The sequence below is a fragment of the Sus scrofa genome, chromosome 2, assembly GCF_054392235.1.
Source record: "Sus scrofa isolate SSC_HxYL_T2T_F1_AM1 chromosome 2, Sscrofa_HxYL_maternal_Yorkshire_Landrace_v2.0, whole genome shotgun sequence".
Lineage (NCBI taxonomy): Eukaryota > Metazoa > Chordata > Mammalia > Artiodactyla > Suidae > Sus > Sus scrofa.
Window position 1 is genome coordinate 2,698,041 of NC_139384.1, and position 20,607 is coordinate 2,718,647.

The following is a 20,607-nucleotide window of genomic DNA, read 5'->3' on the forward strand; positions in this document are numbered from 1 at the left end:
TCTGGAACTTGTCTTTGAACGTCTGTCGAGTGGCCGCGGCAGCTGGGGAGCGTTGTTGAAAGACACGGGTGGGAAGAAGCCACTTGAAGGTGTTCGGGTTTTGATGGCAATGAACATGCTGGTTCATTCATACCTCAGAAGTCTTTCCCCCTGTGACCCAAGACAGGGGTTTTGGTGAAATTGTTTATTTGGTTTCTTGTAGAAGCTTCGACGTGGGCAAGTGAAATTCCTCCTGAGCACCAAACAACCCACTTCGTCCTCCATAGTCTTGTGTCACCACACGAGCGTGGGTTTCGCTTGTATAATTTAATTGGGTCAACTTTCTTCCCCTCCCTGAATAAAGTAAGACACGTGAGTGCCAGGTCAACCTGGTAGTGCGATCGCCGCCTTCCTGAACTGATGGCTACGGACCGCCTTTCTCCCTCTTGTTATTTGGGGGGAAGAAATGCTGGTTCTGGCAAACAGGAGTGGCCGTTCTTTTCTCACCCTCCTCGGCCCCGTGGACGGTGCGGTGTGGTGGTTTTGCTAGGAGCCGCTTCAGTGAAGTTGATATTTTCAGTTCTTCGTCTCAGTCTTGGAATCATTGCTCTGTTGGCTTGGATTGGGTTGGGAGACCTCTCTCTCTTCATTCTCCAGAGGGACTTGGGTACCACTGGGGGCGGTTCCTCCTTCTGTGTTTGGGAGGATTCGTGCGAGAAGCTGCCTGGACCGCGTTTTTCCTGGTGGACCTTAGCCTCTGTTGAAGGCGTTTGTGTCTGTAGGAACTGGTTTAATCGTTCGGCTGCTGCACAAGGGTTAGACTTGCGGTGTTATCCCCGTAACAGAGGAAGAGGTGTAGCTGGGCTGTGGTGCCCTTGCCTGGAGGATCTGTACCAGGGGGTCTGGGGCCCTGACCCCTGCACCGTGCTGCCCAGGTGGAGGCTGGCCACTGCCCAGGGCATCCCCTTCCCTCCTGGGCCAGGGCTTGAAGGGCCCTTTCATCCCCAGCCTTGGGGTTCCAGTGAAGGAAGGGCCTCGCTGAGCAGTCCCCCAGGAGTCCTCCACCTGTGGAGGCCTGCTGGGTCACCCAGCATGGCAGCCTCGCAGCCCTGGCCACTTCCTCTGGCGTGAGGCCTGGCCCGAAGCCCCTCTAGACAGGACTTTGCGGTGGTGTGGACACTGCTTGTCTCCACTGCTGCGAGAGGGATCCCTCCAGGCAGCCTGGTCCAGATGCGGGGGTGGGGCTGTCCCTGAGCCTCCAGTGACACATCACTTTGCAAAGGCTCCTGGCCCCACAGGGGATTTCCCAAGACCTCAGGCTGTGGTCTGGAGTCTGCAGATTTGCCCGCTGCCTCTCTGGCTCTGGGCTTCGGCCAAGAGATGGCAGAGACCCGCGTGGAGTTTGTCTCATGGGGTTCAGTGATCTCTGACTCCCCTAGCCAGGGGCCCAGTCCCCGTACCCACAAGCTTGCGGGGTGCTCAGAACTAGGCCTTCCCCAGCTCCCAGGGCCTCGGGTGTCAGTCGCGTCCTGATCTGCCATCAGAGTCTGAAGGGGGGGCCATGGTGTCATCTGGAAGGAAACCAGGGAGGGAAGGCTCCGAGCCCACGGTTTCTGTCGCTGTCTTGGCGTGGAGCCGTTCTCCAGTCTTGGTGAGGACATGTCAGCATCACAGAGCCACCTATAAATAGCTGTCTGTGTTGGGAGGCACCTTGCTCTGGCGGGAGCAGGGCACTTCACCGGGGTGGGGGCGGGGGTTTCCTCTGCACTCGGGCTGCAGGTCCCAGGAGGTGACGGTTTAGCCAGCAGTGAGAGCAGAGGCAGCGTCTCCCTTCACCCAGCTTCCAGCTCCAGCGCCAGTTCAGCAGGGTGTGACGTCACCATGGGCACCACAGCAGGGCAGCACTGACTCCAGGGAACTGACCACCACCACCAGAGCCAGGAGACTGAGTGGAGGGTCCAAAGTGGGCAGCTCAGCTCCCCGGCAGCTTGATTGCTCTAAAAGGTTTCCACGTGCACTGCCCCTCCCCCAACCCTTGCCAGAAGGCAGGAGTTGTTTGGCAGCTAGTTGGAGCCCAGCCCTGGACCAGGTGACAGGTGGAGAAGAATGGCAGTCCACTTGATAGTCAGGCTCAGAGTCATTTCCTCATCTGGTTGCAAGCTTACACGAACCAGGGAGGACTTTGAAACAGACCGAGTTAAATGCTACGTGGCATAGGGCATGGCACGTAGTGGTGCTCGGTTAATGGTGGCTCTGGGTATGTGGATGGATGGGTGCGTGGCAGCATGAGTGGGTGATTGGTGGCTGCTGGGTCCATCAGTAGGTGACTGGATGAGGGGATGGATGGATAGGTGGGTGGAAGATGGATTAGTGGTGGATGAATGGGTGGATGGATGGATGGATGGATGGATGGATGAGTGGATGGGTGGATGGATGGATGAGTGGATGGATGGATGGATTAGTGGAAGTGTGGGATGGATGAATGGATGGATGGATGGGTGGATGGGTGGATGGATGGATGAGTGGATGGATGGATGGATTAGTGGAAGTGTGGGATGGATGAATGGATGGGTGGATGGGTGGATGGGTGGATGGATGGATGAGTGGATGGATGGATGGATTAGTGGAAGTGTGGGATGGATGAATGGATGGGTGGATGGGTGAGTGGGTGGATGGATGGATGAGTGGATGGATTAGTATAAGTGCGGATGGATGGATGGACGAGTAGATGGATGGATGGACGAGTAGATGGATGGATGGATGAGTGGATGGATGGATGGATGGATGGATGAGTGGATGGATTAGTAGAAGTGCGGATGGATGGATGGACGAGTAGATGGATGGGTGGATGAGTGGATGGATGGATGGATGGATGGATGAGTGGATGGATTAGTAGAAGTGCGGATGGATGGATGGACGAGTAGATGGATGGGTGGATTAGTGGAAGTGTGGATGGATGAATGGATGGATGAGTGGATGGATGGATGGATGGATGGATGGATGGATGGATGGATGGATGAGTGGATGGATGGATGGATGGATGGATGGATGAATGGATGGATGGATGTATGAGTGGATGGATGGGTGGATTATTGGAAGTATGGATGGATGGATGGATGAGTGGATGGATGGATGGATGGATGGATGGGTAGATGGATGGATGGATTAGTGGAAGTGTGGATGGATGAATGGATGGATTAGTAGAAGTGTGGATGGATGGATGGATGGATGAGTGGATGGATGAGTGGATGGATGGATGGATTAGTGGAAGTGTGGATGGATGAATGGATGGATGGATGGGTGGATGGGTGAGTGGATGGAAAAGTGGATGATTCAGTGAATGGGTGGCCTGAAACCACAGATGGTGTTTTGCACACAGCGTTGGAGTCTCCCAGAAATCTCTTTGGAAGGAGCCGCCTGATACAGGAAGGGTAGAAATAGATCAGTAGATAGTTTCAGCGCCATCTCCTCCTCATACTCTTCTCCCTACCTGCCTGTTGGGTTAATTCCCCTCCCTCAAGTCTTCCCAGGCCCCGCATTCTCCCAGGGCTCTCCTGCTCCTGGTGGTACATGTGCCCTCTGCCATGTGAGGCTCTTGGCAAGTTCTGTCCCTCGATTTTCACCAGGTTGGTCTTTAAGCCCCGTGGACTGGGGGGCGGGGGGGACACAGCGAGTTAGGAGACGGTGTAGGATTCCAGCTGTCTGGTTATGAGATGTTCTTAGGGTTTCACCCGGGCCCCCAAGTGTATGGCACAAAGCCTGGCATCTAGTAGCTATGCAGGGTTGGCTTCCTTTATTGACTTGGGGACAGACAACAGGCAGGTCCCTGGTGTGGATGGGGTGGCGCCTCACACCACCTGTGGGACCCTGAGCAGAGGGCACCCCCTGCTGTACCCTGACCTGCCCCTAAACACCCCACCTCCATGAGCACCAGCTCGGCCCTTGGGCACAAGATCCGGGCCGTTTCAGCACCCTGGACAGCTACCCCCTGACCTTCTGCTCTGCGTACTCACTGAGTTGTGTGTCCCTGAGTCCGAAGGGGACATTCGCTGAGGTCCAGTGTCTGCTGGCAGGAAACCCGCGAGTGTCGCTGATGGGGTGGTCGGGAGAATCCACCGAACTCAGACTCGAGGATGAAATAAGCACCTGAAGGGAGGGGCTCCCTGGGAATTGGGGCATTTCCTCTGCGACGGGCCCTCCCTACTTACACAGTGGCTGGACCTGGGAAAGAGGTCGGGCTGAGCAGAGCACAGGGTTCTAGAAGGACCTCATTCCCGTGCATTTCAGCGGCTCCGATGGAGCCGTGTCAGGACACAGGTGGGTCGAGAAGAAGCTCCAGGACCAAGGTGTCTGGGTGCTGCGGTTACTGGGGGTGCGTGAGGCAGGAGCCTGGCCCCGGGCCCTGCCCCTCAGGACAAGGCGGCCCCAATTGCTGCCTTCCCCACGACACTGTGGCACTTCCTGTGATGCCACATGGAGACCCCAAACTTTGTCTTCCTTTGATCATAATTCCATGTAAGTGACGCAGTCATGTCACTGTTTCTGAAAATGTTCTCCAGAGGGCATGAGACCAAATCAGTGTGAGCTGTAAGCATTTGTGGTGCCAAATTCTGAGTTATAAAAGCAGAAAAGCCCCCACCTTGTCCCTGGGAGGAGGAGCCAAGCTCTCAGGTTTCTTGGGGGCAGGGAGGGGGTGCCGCCCGGCTGCATGGAGAGGCACTGGGCACCTTTCCCTGCCGGCCGCAAGCTGCCAACGTTCCCCCATCCTCAGGACCCCCCACGGCCTGGTCACCAAGGCAGAGCCCCCTGGGGACCCCAGGCAGGGGGGTCACATCTGCCCTCATACTCTGCATGGTCTCCACATCAGCCTTTCAGGAGGGGCCTCGTGAGCATCTGCAAGGGGTCACGACCTCATCACCCTTCAGCCCTCAAAACTCTAACCATCAATGCTGCCTTTGGGGAGGTGGTCCGCCATGTCCATCACCGGGCAGCGTCCAAGGATAAAATGAGCCCCGTTCCGACGCTGACTCTGTCTTGGGGAGAGAATTGTGGGGGCCCCTCCACAGCATGAAAGCCCAGCCCCGAGGCTGCCTGTGGGCGGGAAGCAGCCCGCTTTGGCGGAGGGGAGACAGGAGGCCGCGTATCTTCCCCGGGGGCCCCAGCCGGACCCCTCCTTTGGGGCTCAGAGCAGAGACTTAAAGACCCCAGGGCTGTGCTTTACGTAACTCATGGTGAAAAGGCCCCTCAAAGGCCTTTCCTCTTTCCCCGCCAGTGGGCATGGGACGGAGAACTGGGTGATTCAGGGTGGGTGGCACGCCCGCTGCCCGTGGCCGCTGTGGACCACAGAACTGGCCACCGTCCAGCCGGTTCCTCCCCCAACACCGCCGGCCCCTTGAGACGCCCAGCGAGTTGCTGTTTCTCTGGCCGCCCTCCTGTCCCCCTCCCATTCCACGGGTCTCGCTTGCCCTCTTCTCTGCGGAAGCCCCAGCCCCCTTAGACTGTCCCCTGTGAATTCTTCACGTGACCTGCCAGTGGGTCCCCACGCCCGCCTCCGACCTTCCCCCCTCCCCGCCGCGTCCATCCTGCCCATGACAAGGACCGATGGGCACGTTCACCACGCCGGCCAGCACCCTCCCTGCCCGCACCCCTGAAACTGGGCAGTGGCCTTGAAAGCAGGGGACAGGAGGAGCCCCGTGAGTCCTAAAGAGGCTCCCTGCCGCCCTGGGTGTCTCTCACGGCAGAAGGTTCCCCTCAGGGGGACACCTCACGTCCTTACGGTGGTGCCCTCGCGGCCGCTCCAACCCGTGTCCCCGAGACGGTGTTTCAAGCAAGACGCAGAAGGACAGTTGAGTCAAGGGCCGCGGAGGGGGAGGGAAGGGGGAGGAAGGGCTCTGGAGGACCGCGTTTAGAAGCGCATTTGCCCCCCAGGAGCACTCCACCGTGGAGAGCTCTGTGGCTGCCCAGCCGACACAGCCTGCTGAGTGCAGCTTGTCCTGAGCCCTCAAGACCAAATCTGTCCTATTAATTTTTCCTTCTGCTGCTGTCCTTCTACCAAGATGTCTGGCTTGTGATTCGTTTACAAGTTAACTTTCCTAACAAATGCCATCAACGATGACAATTCTTTATAGACACACATGACTCTGTGCTTTGATAATTAAGGTAAAGGTTCTGGACCTGAATGGCTTGAGTGATGAATAATATTTTGGCTTCATCACGGACTGGCTGTGTGGTATTGGGCGAGTTACTTAACTTCTCTGTGCCTCAGTTGCCTCACGTATCAAGCAGAGCCGGTGGTGCCCACTTTACAGAGTTGTTGGGATCAAAGAGGGGGTAAAGCTGTCAGAACAAACAGGGTGTCTATGTATGCATTGATACAGCTTCATTATTATTTTTTTTATTATCATTGCTACTTATGCCTGGAGGCACAGAAAACAGACCCCGGCCTTCTTCCTTTGTTATGCATCAAACGCATCACGAGATGCTTCCTGGATGTCACTGGGGGACCCCTCCTTTGAACCTGGGCCCCTCTCCACTTCCACTGAGCACTTAGTGGATGCTCAAGCGTGGGGTGGGCAGCAGGACAGGCAGGAGGACTTCTGGACCTTGACCTCATCAAGCGAGAAGCAGGCCATTACGACAAACATGAGCTTGCGTTGTCCTCACTGGCGCCATGGGCTTGGTTATCTTAGCCGCAGTGGCCCTCGTGGCTTCCAGGCTGCAGTAACCCGATTTGCAGCTTGAATGCTTTTCTTTGGAAGCACGTGTTTGCAGCCAAGTAGCTCTTTCATGCGTCTTGTCAACCCCTCCAAGTCTGAAAGCTCCGCTCTCGTCGCTCCCACCCCACCCCCTTCCGTATATAGTCCCCTAATGCACCATCCTTTCCCCGTGATGCTCCAGCCACGCCTCCACTTTCTCTTCAGAACCTGCTTCCTCGTGTCCTGCAGCATCAACAGCTGAGCATTTCCGCATCTTCCAGTTCTAGCTCCTTCTTGCTCAACAATTCTTCCTCCCATCCAGCTCTCTGTTTGCTTTTTACCATAAGCAGCCGAGAGGCGCCAGGCCACCCCTCCAGCGCTTTGCTTGGGAATCTGCTCGGCTAAACGTCCGTGTTCCTGGCTCGAAAGGTCTGCCTCCTGCCAAACACCAGCGCAGACGTCGGCTAAGCTCTGGGCCGCTCGGTAACTGGGATTCCCTCTCCTCCAGTTCCCAGTAACGTGTTCCTTGTTCCCACTGAAATCTCGTCACCCATGGCCTTTAATGTCCGTTTCCTGTCATGCACCTCAAAGCTCTCCCAGCTCTTCCAACCCGCTTCGAAAGCTGCTTCCACATTTTGAGGTATTGGTTACATTAGCACCTTACTTGAAATACACACACACACACACACACACATTTATTGTGATGGAGGCTGAGAAGCCCAAGATCTGAGGTTGTGATGAGCTGGAGACCCAGGGGAGCTGAGGCTGTAAGTCAGTCCAAAAACCTGTAGGCTCAAGATGCAAGAAAGGCTGATGTCTCATCTGGGTCCAAAGGCTGGGAAGGACAGATGTCCTGGCTCAGAGTCAGGCAGCAGGAGTTCCCTCTCACTCGGCCTTTTTGTTCTAGTTGGGTCGTCGTCCCCTGATGGGACGAGGCCCACCCACACTGGGGCGGGCCCTCCACTCACTTTACTTAGTCTGTGGACTCTGATGTTAATCTCCTCCAAGCGTCTGGGCCGGTTGGGTTGACGTGTAAAATGAACCATTGCACCTGCTGTCAGGTCCTTTGGGTGTACCCCCAGAGGGGGCGTGGCTGGATCGGGCAGCAGTTCCCTGGAGAATTTATTTTTGAGGAACCACAAGGCTGTTTTCCACAGCGCCTGCACCGTTTTATGCTCCCACCATCGATACACAGGCGTTCCGGCTCCTCACCTCCTCGCCAACCCTTGTCCTCTTCCGCCTTTTTAGGAAATTTTTCTATTTTTTATTACTCAATGAATTTATTACATTTAGAGGTGTACAATCATCACAACCCGGTTTCACAGCGTTTCCATCCCAAACCCTCAGTGCATCCTCCCACCCACCAACCTGTCTCCTTTGGAAACCGTAAGTTTTTCAAAGTCTACGAGTCAGGATCTGTTCTGCAAAGAAGTTCATTGTGTACTTTTTTTAGGTCCCACATGTCAGTGAGAGCATTTGATGTTGGTGTCTCGTTGTCTGACTGACTTCACTTAGCATGATAATTTCTAGGTCCATCCATGTCGCTAAAAAAGCTGGTATTTCATTCCTTTTAATGGCTGAGTAATATTCCATTGTGTATACGTACCACATCTTCTGGATCCACTCCTCTGTCGATGGACATTTAGGTTGTTTCCATGTCTTGGCTATTGCAAGTAGTCCTGCAATGAACATCGGAGTACATGTGTCTTTGCGAGTCGTGGTTTTCTCTGGATAGATGGCCAGGAGTGGGATTGCTGGATCAAATGGTAGTTCTATTTTTAGTTTTCTGAGGAATCTCCATACTGTTTTCCACAGTGGTTGCACCAATTTACAATCCCACCCACAGTGTACTAGGGTTCCTTTTCCTCCACACCCTCTCCAGCACTTCTTGTTTGTAGACTTTTTGATGATGGCCATTCTGGCTGGTGCAGGGTGGTACCTCATAGCGGTTTTGATTTGCATTTCTCTAATCATGAGTGACGCTGAACATCTTTTCATGTGTTTTTTGCCCGTCCGTATGTCTTCTTCGGAGAATTGTCTGTTTAGATCTTCTGTCCATTTTTGGATGGGGTTGTTTGTTTTTTTGGTATTGAGTGGTAGGAGGTGTTTATAAATTTTGGAGATGAATCCCCTGTCAGTCGATTCATTTGCAAAGATTGTCTCCCATTCTGTGGGGTGTCTTTTTGTTTTGTTTAGGGTTCCCTTTGCTGTGCAGAAACTTTTAGGCTCAATGTCATTTTCTGTCTTTTGAGAGTCACCAGCCTGATGGGTAGGAGTGAGGTTTACCTTGGAGGGTTCGGCTGGAGACAAGGGCGGATTCTGACCAGATGCACCAAAGGGACATGGTTCTTCATGATGTGTCACCTGCAGGCCCCTCCTCCCACGTTCGTGTCAGAAATGCCAGCATCCCAGGTCGCTGGCATCCCCGGCCTCCCTGGATCTGGTCTCCTCAGCTGCATCTCAGTCAGGGACCCACCGTCCGAAGCCCAGGTCCCAGCGGGACGGTCACCCTGCAGGAGCCAGCGGCGCTCCTTCTGCCAGATGTTTCCAACGCCACCCCTGCATCTGCAGAGCCAGGGGCTCCCCCTGAAACGGCCTTTGCTTTCCACCCCATGACCCCCGGCTGGTGTGCACAGGGCTGGCCGTGTGCACAGGGCTGGCCGTGGCCCTGGCATCAGCAGGACAGGGAGAGGGCTGGATTTAGCTGTAGACTGCTCCTGTTGGTGGCATCCTTGAGCCAGGCACTGGGCAGCAGCCGTGCCCAAGAGGTGACATCCATGTCACCTCCAAGGACAGCGCTCTGGGGCCCCTGGGTCTCCATGGCGCCGCAGCCCCGGCCTCTGTGCAGTGCTGCGTCAGGCAGGGTTCTCCTGGGAAACGGAGCTGGCAGGATGGAGCTATATATATATATATATTTAAGACATTTCCCGTAAGGAGCTGGCTCCGAGACTGTGGGGGCTGGCAAGTCTGCCGTCTGAAGGGCAGGCTGGACGCTCAGGCAGGAGCTGGTCTTGCGATCTTGACGCAGAGTCTCTCCTCCAGGAAATCTCAGTTTTTGCTCTGAGGGCCTCCAGCAATGGGGGACGCCCACCCACAGTATCACCGGAAGCCGGCTGATGCCCGATGCGTGTCTGCAGGCGGGCGTCTGAACGCCGGCTCATTGGATTGGGGAGGCGGCACCTGCGGGCCCAGGTCTCCCCGGCTGGGCACAGGACCCCAGCCCACATGGGTCAGGTGCAGGTCGCCCTGGGGGCCCCGGGCCCCCCCAGGGGCCTTTGGCTTCACCCACCTGGCAGCCTCAGCGTGTCCAGGACCACGTGGCCTTGTTGCTTTAGTGGGCGGGTCCGTGGGGCCCGAGCTGGACCCGTTCCTGGAGGTGCTGTGGCTTTGATGCTCTGCTCGGGCGTGGGTGGAGTTTTTTCCGCTTGATTGAAACCCAGTGAAGAGCTGTGAATGCTTTTTTGAGGTTCTCCCCCTCCCTCTGGTTTTGGGGACCGAGCAGAGGGACGGATTCCCCACGGGGGAGTGTGTTGGAACCAGGCCGGCCTGGTAGGAACACAGGACACGCGTGCGCGATGGGGGGTCTCCAGGCCCAGCCCCTTGAACTCCCCGCCGTGGTGGCCTTCTGGGCAGAGGACTGTGTCGCTAGACTCTCTTGGGATGATGGCCTCATCCTCTAGACCAGCTGTAATGGAACAAGTAAAAATCATTAACAATGACAAAAGTGGCCAGGGCCCCAGGACAGGGCCAGGCGGGACCATGTCCCTTCGCCCGGAGCCGATGGGTCTGTGGCTGCCGTTTGGAAGGTCCCCTTGGTCCTGCCGCTCATGACACCATGGACGGGCCTTGGGGGCCTTTGCTGCCCGAAATCAGGCCGAGAAAGACAAATGCCGTGTGCTCGCACCAAGACGCGAATCTATACCAAACGCACAGCAAAAGAGATGAGATTTGTGGCTCCCAGAGGCGGGGGTGGGGGTGGGGGAGTCGGGGGGGGGGAGAGGTATGGACTTCCGGTTACGAGGTCAGTTAGCCTGGAGACGTCACTTTCGGCGCGATGGTGGTAGGTGACACTGCTGGGGGGACATTGCCAAGGCGCCAAGAGAAAATTTTGTCGTAACCACCTGAGGTTGACCGGGCGTCAGCTGAACTTCCTGCAGGCGTGATTTTTCAGACTCTGAAGGTCAAGTCGGGACGCCGTGAGCCGTAACCTCGGGCGGGGCTGGGTGTCAGCTGTACCGCAGACAGCAGAAAAAGCGGGGCATCGTGACCTGAGAAGACGAGCGGGGACTGGACGCGGTGCGCCGTCGGGCCGGCAGTGGCGCGAAGGCGAGTCTGGCAGCTGGCGTCTAACGTGGTTTCCGCTCTTGTAGGTGGCGATCATCGCCGGCAACTTCGAGCTGGCCGAGTACATCAAGAACCACAAGGAGACCGACACCGGTGAGTGGGCTGCTCAGGGGGCACGGAGGGGCTCCGTTTGGCTGTGCTCCTGAGCGGCAGAGCCTGCTTTCAGCAGGACGTGACGGAAAGCATCCTCCTCGCCCTTTTCCTGCCGCTGTTGCTCCGTTTCCTTACCTCGTGGCGGGGGGAGGGTTGGGACAGGGAACCCGGACGCGGGCCGTGCCCCGCCGTCCCGCCGGCGCGTCAGATGACTCTGCAGCTAGTTGAGTGGGTTCATGGAAGCTTCTGTCTCATGCGCAATTTCCTTTGAAAGAAGAGACGGCCACAGAGTGAGGCAAGAAGGAGCCAGGAGCTCCCCTCGCTCTGCCTCCTCTTCATCGTGCCCTCTGTCCCCGGCCACTGTGCTGACAACCACCCCCCTTTCTAGTCCCCCTCGTGCCAACCAGGAGGACTGTGTCTGGGGCGCCTCCTCTCTCCCGCCGCCCCACGGGCCCATCCTGCATCTTGGAGGAGCCCGCTGGCCTGTTTCCTCCAGCCCCGGGTTTACACAGGACCTGCAGCGGGGAGCAGTCCCACTGGACCGGCCGCGGTGAGATTTCCAGACGGCGCCCTCCCCTCGAGGGGGTGGGCAGCGGGGCTCCCAGGCGCCTGGAGGAGGAGCCCGAGGGCGTCTGTGTCTCGTTGCCTGCGCTGCTCCCCCGTGTTTGGTGCTGGCGGTGATTGAACCCGTGCGTTTGGCTGTCCCGTCTTTACCGTGTCGAATGTCTGGCTGGCGCCCAGCTGCCTCTGAGGTCCGCACAGGGATGCAGAGCCGGATCCTTGCTTCGTGTCCCTGGAGGCCTGGGGCCGGGCATCAGGGCCTCCCCAGGGCTGCCCCTGATGCTGACGCGAGACCTCCCGCGAGCCAGGGCAAACCGCTTAATTGCTCTGAGCTGCAGGCCTCCACCGCAGCCGCATCAGCATCTCCAACAGAGATGGAGATGGATGCGTTAACATCCGCAAAGTGATTTAGAAAATGAGCTGAGGAGGTCCCGTCACGGCGCAGTGGTTAACAAATCCGACTAGGAACCATGAGGTTGTGGGTTCGATCCCTGGCCTCGCTCAGTGGGTTAAGGACCCAGCATTGCCGTGAGCTGTGCTGTGGGTCGAAGATGTGGCTTGGATTCCACGTTGCTGTGGCTGTGGCTAGCAGCTACAGCTCCAATTCGACCCCTAGCCTGGGAACCTCCATGTGCCGTGGGTGCAGCCCTAAAAAGACCAAAAAAAAAAAAAAAAGATAATGAGCTGAGCTCCCCCAGTGCCCGCGGTGTTCCCCCCACCACCCAGTCCGAGAGAGCAGGACAGCAGGGTAGGGCTGGCTTGACATCTGAAAACACCGCTTGCTGCAAAGGGGGTCGGAACTCTATCAACCAGGGCAGGCAGCAAAGAGAGGGGTGCAGGCCCTGCCCATGGCTCCGGGATGGTTCGTGGCCCCAGGACTGGATCTCTGAGTTTCTGCCGTGGTTACAGCTCGGGGCTGCCCTCATGATGCTCACAGAGCAATTGCGACGGGGACCCACCTCCCAAAGGGAGGCATGAAGGAGCTTCCTTCATGGGAGACCGGGGACTCTGCCCCCGCCCCCAAGCCAGGCCCTGCAGATTCATGCCCGCTCCTGCCCCAGACACTAACCCATCCTACTCAAAACTGCCCATTTTAAAACCCGGGCCCGGGAGCTTCCTGCCTCGTCTCTTCCATGCTGAGATGTACCGTGAGATGCAAACACTTCTTTACACGCAGAGATTTTCTTGTGATGAAATAGCAGAGGTCTCTGGTGGCCTAGCGGGTTAAGGATCTGGTGGTGTCAGCACGGTGGCTCCGGTCGCTATTGTGGCTGTGGTTCAATCCCTGCCCTGGGAACTTCCACACGCTGCAGGTGTGCCCCCCCCCCAAGTAATACCTGTTTGTTGGTGAAAACAATTTAATTACCACTCACTGGATCTGATCAGTGATTGATTTAAACTGTAAAGGGCCTTCCCTGCCATGGGACAAGCACTCTGCCAGCACACGCACCCTCAGAGCTTCACGGTGCGGGGACAGAGGTTTGAAGCCTGCCTGCTGTACCTTTGCAGGTGCGCCCCGAGGCGGCGTGAGGCTGCTGAGCAGCTTTTACAATCAGTGAGGCAGGGAGTCCAGGCTCCTTGTTACCTGCGCGGAGGACTTTCCCTAGCGTGTCCTGCAGGGAAAAGTTAGTAGGGAAAAATCTGTGCTTCCCCGCCGGGGCCTCTCAGCATCTCCAAAAAGAAAAAGAGAGAGAGAGAGAGAGAGACCTCTTCTCTCCTCTGAGTCGGCTGACTGTGCACGTGCGACAGAACTAGCAGCTGTGCCATCAAAGTCGATTCTGCTGAAACCTCGCAGAGGCGACACGGGGCCCGGGCTGTGGGTCCTCTTTGGACGCGGATAACGCTCAATGCTCAGCCTCAGAAGCACGGTGAGCAGACATCAGATCTGATTCAGCGTCCTGTTAACTCAGCCCCTGGCGCTGGATGGGTTGGTTGCTCTGTGCCCCCGGGACCACCCCAGCTCTGCACCTGCCCCTGCTACCAGCGGGGCCAGATGCTGGGTGCATGGTGGGGAGATTCTGGGGCCGTCCCTCCCTGTAGCCTGTGCATGAGTCTCATTAAGTCCTGTGTGCGGATCTGTGCCTGCTATTTCGGAGAGCGGACCAGGCTCTGGAGGGGGAATAACCCCGGGGAGACAGCCACCCCTTCCTGAGCCTGCGTGCCCAGCGCCGTCACTCCCCGGGTCCTGATGTGGTCGCTCTTTCCATGGCACTGAGGCTGGACCTGCCACCAGACGAGGCATTTGGGTTGAGTTTCCCCAGAAGCAGACCTGGAAGCAAGGATTTGAGGGCAAGTAGGAGCACAGGGGTCAGTCTGAAAGGACAGGCCACCAGCTCAGTTGCATAAATGAACAGGTGCAGAGTTCCTGTCGTGGCACAGTGGAAATAAATCCGACTGGTGTCCGTGAGGTTGCAGGTTCGACCCCTGGCCTCGCTCAGTGGGTTAAGGATCCGGTGTTACCTTGAGCTGTGGTGTAGGTCGCAGACACAGCTCAGATTCTGCATTGTTGTGGCTCTGGCTTAGACTGGCGGCTGCAGCTCCGATTGGACCCCTAGCCTGGGAACCTCCATATGCCGTGGGTGCGGCCCTAGAAAAGGCAAAAAGACAAAAAAAAAAAAAAAAAAAGAACAGGTGCCTGCAGACACCTGAGGCCCAGTCCCTTTGGGAACTCTGGGGCCGCGGGAGCGTGTCTTGGCCTTGGCCCTTCCCAGGGTGAGGCGATCTGTGTATTGACCCACCTGGTCAAGTTCCCGTGAGCTCTGGCCTGCTCCGTGCCAGGGCAGACCCTCCTGGGACACGTGCAGGTGCCTGTGGCTGCAAGCAGCCCAGCATGTTTCCGGGGCACACTGAATGCCAGGGGGTGCGGACAGGGCTCTAGTGACACCTCCCCAGCAGGGCTCTCCCATTCACTGGAGTGACTGGCCGAGCCCGGCTTTGAGGTCAGGCCCATGGGACTCTGAGGCTCTCTGGGCTCTTTACCAGCAGGCCCCCTGCCTCCCTGTGAACGCAGAAAAACAGGGGGGCCCAGGCAAGAGCCTCAGGCACTGAGGGCTGGGGTGGGGGGTGGAGCCAGGGCTGGTCACGGTGGGTGGATGGGGACACAGAGGGTCCCTGGGTCCCGGCCAGCTGACAGGGGGCCAGGTCCAGTGCTCTGCGGCTGCCAGAATTAAGCATCTCTCCGCTGAACTCTGCTCCCCAGTTGGGTTCAGAGGTCGGGGGCAGTGGTGGCAGAGGACTCTCTGGAAGCTGCAGAGAGGCCATCTGAGACTCAGGAAGGTCAGGACGAAGGCACAGGCCCTGCAGACCGGCAGCCTCGCCCTGTGCCGTCAGGACGACCCCTGACCCCCACCCCTATCCCAGGTGTGCTGCCCCTTCCCCCGCTTGGGAGGCCAGTCCTGTTTTAGGGCCTCCCTGCTTCACCCAAGAAGCTCCAACCTGCAGAATCCATTGTTTTCTCCCCAAGTCCTGAGTCCCCCCAGGCTTCCGCCTCCGTTGTCACGTTTCAAGGAGAAATGTCACTCTTGACTCTCCCACTGGGAGAGCTGCCCGCTGCGGGGTCGGGTCCGCGGGAGGTCTCCCTGAGAGGGGCCGCGAGCAGGAGGCAGGAGGACCAGCCCTGGGGGAGCCACCTCCACGGGCCCCTGAACTCTGAGTGGGGACCTCAGAGGTGGGGGTGGGCTCAGAACTCTAGCACCGCTGCCCCCCCCCCCCGGGTCCTTCCAGACTCCAGAAGAATTCCTGCCTCCGGAGGGAGGCGGGGCGTCCCCCCGCCCCCGACCCTGTGCTGCCTGGAAGCAGCCCTAGAAGCCCTGGAGGTGGGGGAACGGCCGCCGTCTCGCCAGGACCATCTTCCCGGCACGTCCTCTCCCCTTGGGCCTCGTGCTGGTCTGGGGGTCCGGAGACATGCGTTCATCCCAGGCCTGGCCCTTTAGGGGTGATGACCCAGGGGGCCGGGTGCTCCGCGCCTTCCTGCCCTCTGGGTTCGGGAGCCGCGCGGAGAGGACCACAGACCCCTGTACCTTCCAAAGCGGGCACCGCCCGTCACCGCTGTTCAAGGGAGAACGGCGCACTCAGCTCTGATCATTGCACCCGCCCACCGCCCCCACCTCCCTGTCCCCAGACACCTCGGCTGCGTTTCTGTCCCCCACCCCACCCCAGCAAGTGTTCAGCGCTGCTGGCAGTTGATCCCCTAGTCGGGGGTCCCTTGTTCTCCCTGACAGCTCTTGACTCGCTGACCGAAAGCCCCTGAGCCTCCCCACTGCCAAGCGGCACGTGCCAGATTTGGGTGCCTGGGGGGAGCTTGCACACACGGCAGGTGCTCAGAGCAGCCCCGAGAGCCTGACCCAGGTCCGGGGTGGTCCCTGCCATCGCCATTTCATCCAGGACCCTCCAGACCTGTCTGTCCCGCCCTCCCCTCCGGTGGGCTCGCTCAGAGCCTGAGGATGGGAGGGCCATAACCAAAAGCCACCAACTGGGTGGCTTCAAAGAGCCGAAACGTCTTCTCCTGAGGCTCAGGAAGCCACGAGGGCAAAGTCGCGGTGTCAGCGGAGCTGGTCCTTCCGGGGGTCCGGGCCCCTCCTCACCTCTTCCCAGCTTCTGCTGGTCCCTGGCAGCCCCAGGCGTTCCTGGGGCTGTAGGAGCGCCCCTCCGCCTTCACACGGCCCTCCTCCCTGCGTCTCGGCCTCCCCTCCTCTTCCGATACGGACGTCAATCTCTGCACTTAGAGCCCACCCGAAACCCAGCGCCATCGCTTCTTGGGATCCTCGAGTTAATTACACTGCAGGAGTTCCCACTGTGGTTCAGCAGGTTAAGAATCTGACTGGTATCCATGAGGCTGCGGGTCGGATCCCTGGCCTCGCTCAGTGGGTTAAGGATCCAGCGTTGCCGTGAGCTGTGGTGTAGGTCACGGATGCGGCTCGGATCTGGCGTGGCTGTGGCTGTGGCGTATAGTGGCAGCTGCAGCTCCCATTCGACTCCTAGCCTGGAAACTTCCATGTGCCGCAGGTACAGTCATTAAAAAAAAAAATTATACCTGCAAAGGCCTTACTTCCAAATAAGGCCCCAGTGATAGGATCCAAGGGTTAGGACCCAGCCATGTCTTTGGGGGGCTGCCATCGACCTGGGGGCGCTCGCGTTGCTGTGACTGTCTCTCCAGGCTGTTGCAGCGCCTGGTGCACCGTGGGGCCTCAGCAGACATCTGCTAATCGAGAGACTCTTTCTCCTGCTGCTCCCACTCCACGTGCAGCCCCTCCCCCACACTCTCTTCTTGACCTTGAATCCTGATGTCCAGGCGCCTGGGGAGTTGGGTCCCGAGGAGCAGAGCCCTTGTAGGCAAATCATTTCTGGGGTTGGATGCATTTGCAGGCGTGTAAAGTTTTATCCGCCCACCCCCAAGCATGGTCAGGGGCAGGGGCAGTGGGTTGCTTGGGGGGTGGTATTCTCCACCCTCCCAGCTGGTCCTGAGATCTGGGGTCAAGGGTGAGGCTCCGTGAGCACATGGCTTTCCCATTCCAGCTCCCGTGGCCCCGTGGCCTTCCCCCGGCCCCTCACCCCCCCCCCGCCCCCGCATCCTGTGTGTCTGCTGACACTGCCATCTGAGTCTGTGAAGGTCAGAGCCAGTCTCTGCTGCCCCTGGACTCTTGGGCGGGTGGGCCTCTGGTATGATTACTGGGCGCCTTCAACTTGACTTCCACGGGCCGTCTGTGTCTTGCTGCAGCCTCAGGAATCACAGGAGGGTGCCGGGAGGGACGGCACGGGGGCCTGATCGCTGCTTTGAGCTCCAGCAGGTGTTCTGAGCGACACCACAGCGTGGGAGAATACGGAAGAACAGGGCGCGTGTCCCGTACTTGGGGCAGTTGGCTCTCAGATGATGCTCGTGATGCTTGTTGGCAGCGTTCTGTTTATCAGACAGTTGTGGGGCTGGGGTGGCACCTTGGAGAACCCAGCCTCACGTGTCAGGATTCTGAACTCAGAGAGGAGCTGAGGGTAAGGCGTGCCTTTGCCTACATCGTGTTGGGTGGCATTTTGTGGCACTGTGTTGGGTTTGCATTTTGGTGGAAGGGTTCGCAGAGTCCACGTTGGGAGTGGGGTTGATCTAGATGCTGCAGAGTGAGTAAATTAAAATGCACCACGTGCCCCTGACTTTCTGCAAACAGCCTCATCCGTGGGACGACTTCTCCAAAAGTCCCTTTAACAGATCCCACATTCTCTGCCTCGGAGCCACGGCGCCTTTGTTTTAAAGACCCAAGAGTGCAACGCAGAAATCAGGGCACTTAAGAGGCTCCGATGTGGATTTAGGGAAAGACAGTAAAGGGGCTGAAACACGGCAAGAGATGAATGGGCCTGCAGGGGTCTGCGGCATCGGAACCGGATGCAAGACGCCGTGTGGATACAACCCTATGCCTTTAAAAGAGAGGTGACATCTTGTCCTGAACTGTTCCCTTCACAGTGCGGCCAGCATCTGTGTGGCTGCTCGCTCGCTGATGCTGTGGTTCCTTTTTTTTTTTTTTTTAAACTCCCTTCCTCTTTCAAAAATTAAATGTGACCTCCACTGGGTGATTTTATTTGCCCGCACGGAGAAAGTGATGGTTTAAACGCCAGCCTGAGTACCAAAGTAAATCCCGCTTCTTGTCCACCAGTGCTGAGCTGTGGCTGAGTCCATGAAGCCAGCAGGTCTTAAAAGCTTTGGCCATCGAGCGTTGGCAAATGGCATTGAGTGATGGGTTGGAGGTCCCCCAAAGCAAGGCTGCTGGGGAGCCGGGGTGCTCAAGTCCGACCTAGTCGTGCAAAGATTAAGCATGTTGCAAGCTGATCAGCTTTGGACTGGGATAACCTATTTTTTACAGCCTTTGTTATTTTTGGTTTTGCCTGGCTGTTTGGGGGGATGCACTGTCAGATGGATTGAATGATATGGGCTGTGCCTCTTCAGCGGAGCAAGGTTTGTGTTTATACATCTTGTCCTTCTGCAGCTATGGGGAGAGAAGCGAGAGGTTTTTGTTTTTTTTTTAAATGAAGCCCATGGAGCTGATGTGTGTTTGGGTGTCTGATGAGCTGCCCAAGGAACGCTTGGTTACTGTTGCTAGGTTTCGAGACCGAGTGTCTGTGTAATTACGCTTCCGATATGTACAATGATGATGGTGAGAGGGTGGTGTTTTCAAACAGATTTCTTCATGCATGCTTTTGGGGGTGCGTGTGCATGGGCATGCTTGTGTGTGAGAATGTGAAATCCGTGCTGATATTGAGCCATGATTCTTTAAAAAAAAAAAAAAAAAAAAAAAGTACCTGTTTGGTAGCTATCGCCTGCTGTGCCATAAGATAGATGTGATATGAACGAAGAATTGGGATTTCCTGGCCCGGGGCTGTGAAATGTGCACTTACCATGACACGCAGACGGTGATATGAGGGAGACGCAGCATCCCTCGGCTGCACGTAGGGCCGGCAGGTCCGGGGACAGCCCACCCTCCTAACCCGTTTCGTTTCATCAGACTGGCGCATTTGGGGTCTGTCTCGCCCTCGCGAGCCTTGGGAACGAGGCTCCCTGAGGAAAGCCCGGCTCCCCTGTCACCCGGAATGATGCAGCCATCGCAGCTGTCGCCTGCATTCCCAGACACTATGTCCAAAGCTGCGGAGGGAGGGAGGGAGGGAGGGAGGCGTGGCAAAGCCCCGGCAGACGCAGCAGCCCGCTGTCACCCGCCACGGCTGACTCTGCTCCTGTGTCACCTCCCTCTCGGGGCCGGGGGCCTGCGAGGTGTGTGGGGGCTGCCCCGGCCGGATCCCCGTCCCCGTGCACGTGGCCGCCTCCTTGCAGGGTCCCATCTGCCCCCGGGTCTCCATCTTCCTCTCCATGTCCGTCATGTGCTCGTTGCTGCAGCTCCCTCCCCTCCCCCCCGTGTGTACGAGTCTTCCGGTTTTATCCCCACATCCTGAAATGCAACCGATGCGCCTGGGTGCCAGCTAGGGTGGGCCCGGCTGTGACACCGCGGGGTGCTGTTGTGTTCTGTCGGCACGGCATTTTTATGTGTGGCTGACTCCCGGCATCGATGTCCGGACAGTGTCCACTGGGGGTCCAGTGTGGCCTTGGTCCATTCCAGATGCTGTGTTTGCTGTCATCCTGTGGACACCGGTCATCCTGGTTCTCGAAGGGCACAGGGGCCCCCACCTCCTGTCCTACCTGTTTCCCCTGCTTGGTCACCATTGCTCTGTTCTGCCCCTGGGGCCCCTCCAGGCCTCCCCAGCTGCCTCTTTATGCGCTCACGCGTGCACGAGGCCTCGGAGGCTGGACACACATCCTCGTGGGTCCCTGGCCGCACTGCCCCCTGGCTGGGGGACGGGCATGGCTGCTGGAGCGGAGGGGCCCCGGCTGAGATGCTCGGAGGATCCGCCCACCTGCTTGCCCAGGCTTGCTCCCTCCCCTTTTCCGAGTTGACCTGGTCCCCAGGCCTGCCCAGTGGCTCGCTTCCTGGTCCTGAGAAGTTCGGGCCCCTGGAGAAGGCCCCACCCCGACTCCATCCCCCGAGACCCGCTGTCTGCCCTAGAGCCTCCACGGCACCCCCGCACAGCTCCCTCGGAGGCGGGTGAGTCCTTGTGCGTCAGGACCCAGCCCCTTTTCAACCACGATTGTGTAGCCCAATGAACCACCTTCACTGTCTCCGAGTGAAATTCACAGATAAGACAACCTAACACACACGTGGGGGTTTAACTGTCCTGGAAGGACTATGGGAAACGAGGAATGGGCAGACAGTGACCTGCCCGTCCATGAGAGGGAGGGGTGTCGCATGCCCTCGGGCCAGCACCCCTCGGTGACACCCGAGCGCCCGCCACCGGTGCTGTGGTTTCCTGACGTCGTGCGCTCGGCTTAGCCAAGTTCTGGACCAAACACTGCATACATTCTTTCACTGCGATGTAGTGGTTGCATTTCCAGAAAGTTCGGTGAATA

At 57.9% G+C, this 20,607-nt stretch overlaps 1 protein-coding gene across 14 annotated transcripts in view; it reads left to right on the forward strand.

Annotated features, from left to right (window-relative positions):
• The window catches only part of SHANK2 (SH3 and multiple ankyrin repeat domains 2), a 513,576-nt gene that overhangs the window by 164,924 nt on the left and 328,045 nt on the right, over positions 1-20,607 (forward strand). For 8 of the 14 annotated variants that reach the window (XM_085010449.1, XM_085010452.1, XM_085010454.1 and 5 more), the window contains exons 12-13: positions 11,045-11,111; positions 11,500-11,661. In XM_085010449.1, coding sequence (XP_084866575.1) covers positions 11,045-11,111; positions 11,500-11,661 — 229 coding nt within the window. Of the gene's footprint in view, positions 1-11,044; positions 11,112-11,499; positions 11,662-18,342; positions 18,610-20,607 lie in introns of those variants that run through there. The other 6 variants (XM_085010457.1, XM_085010456.1, XM_085010458.1 and 3 more) reach the window with 2 other exon arrangements.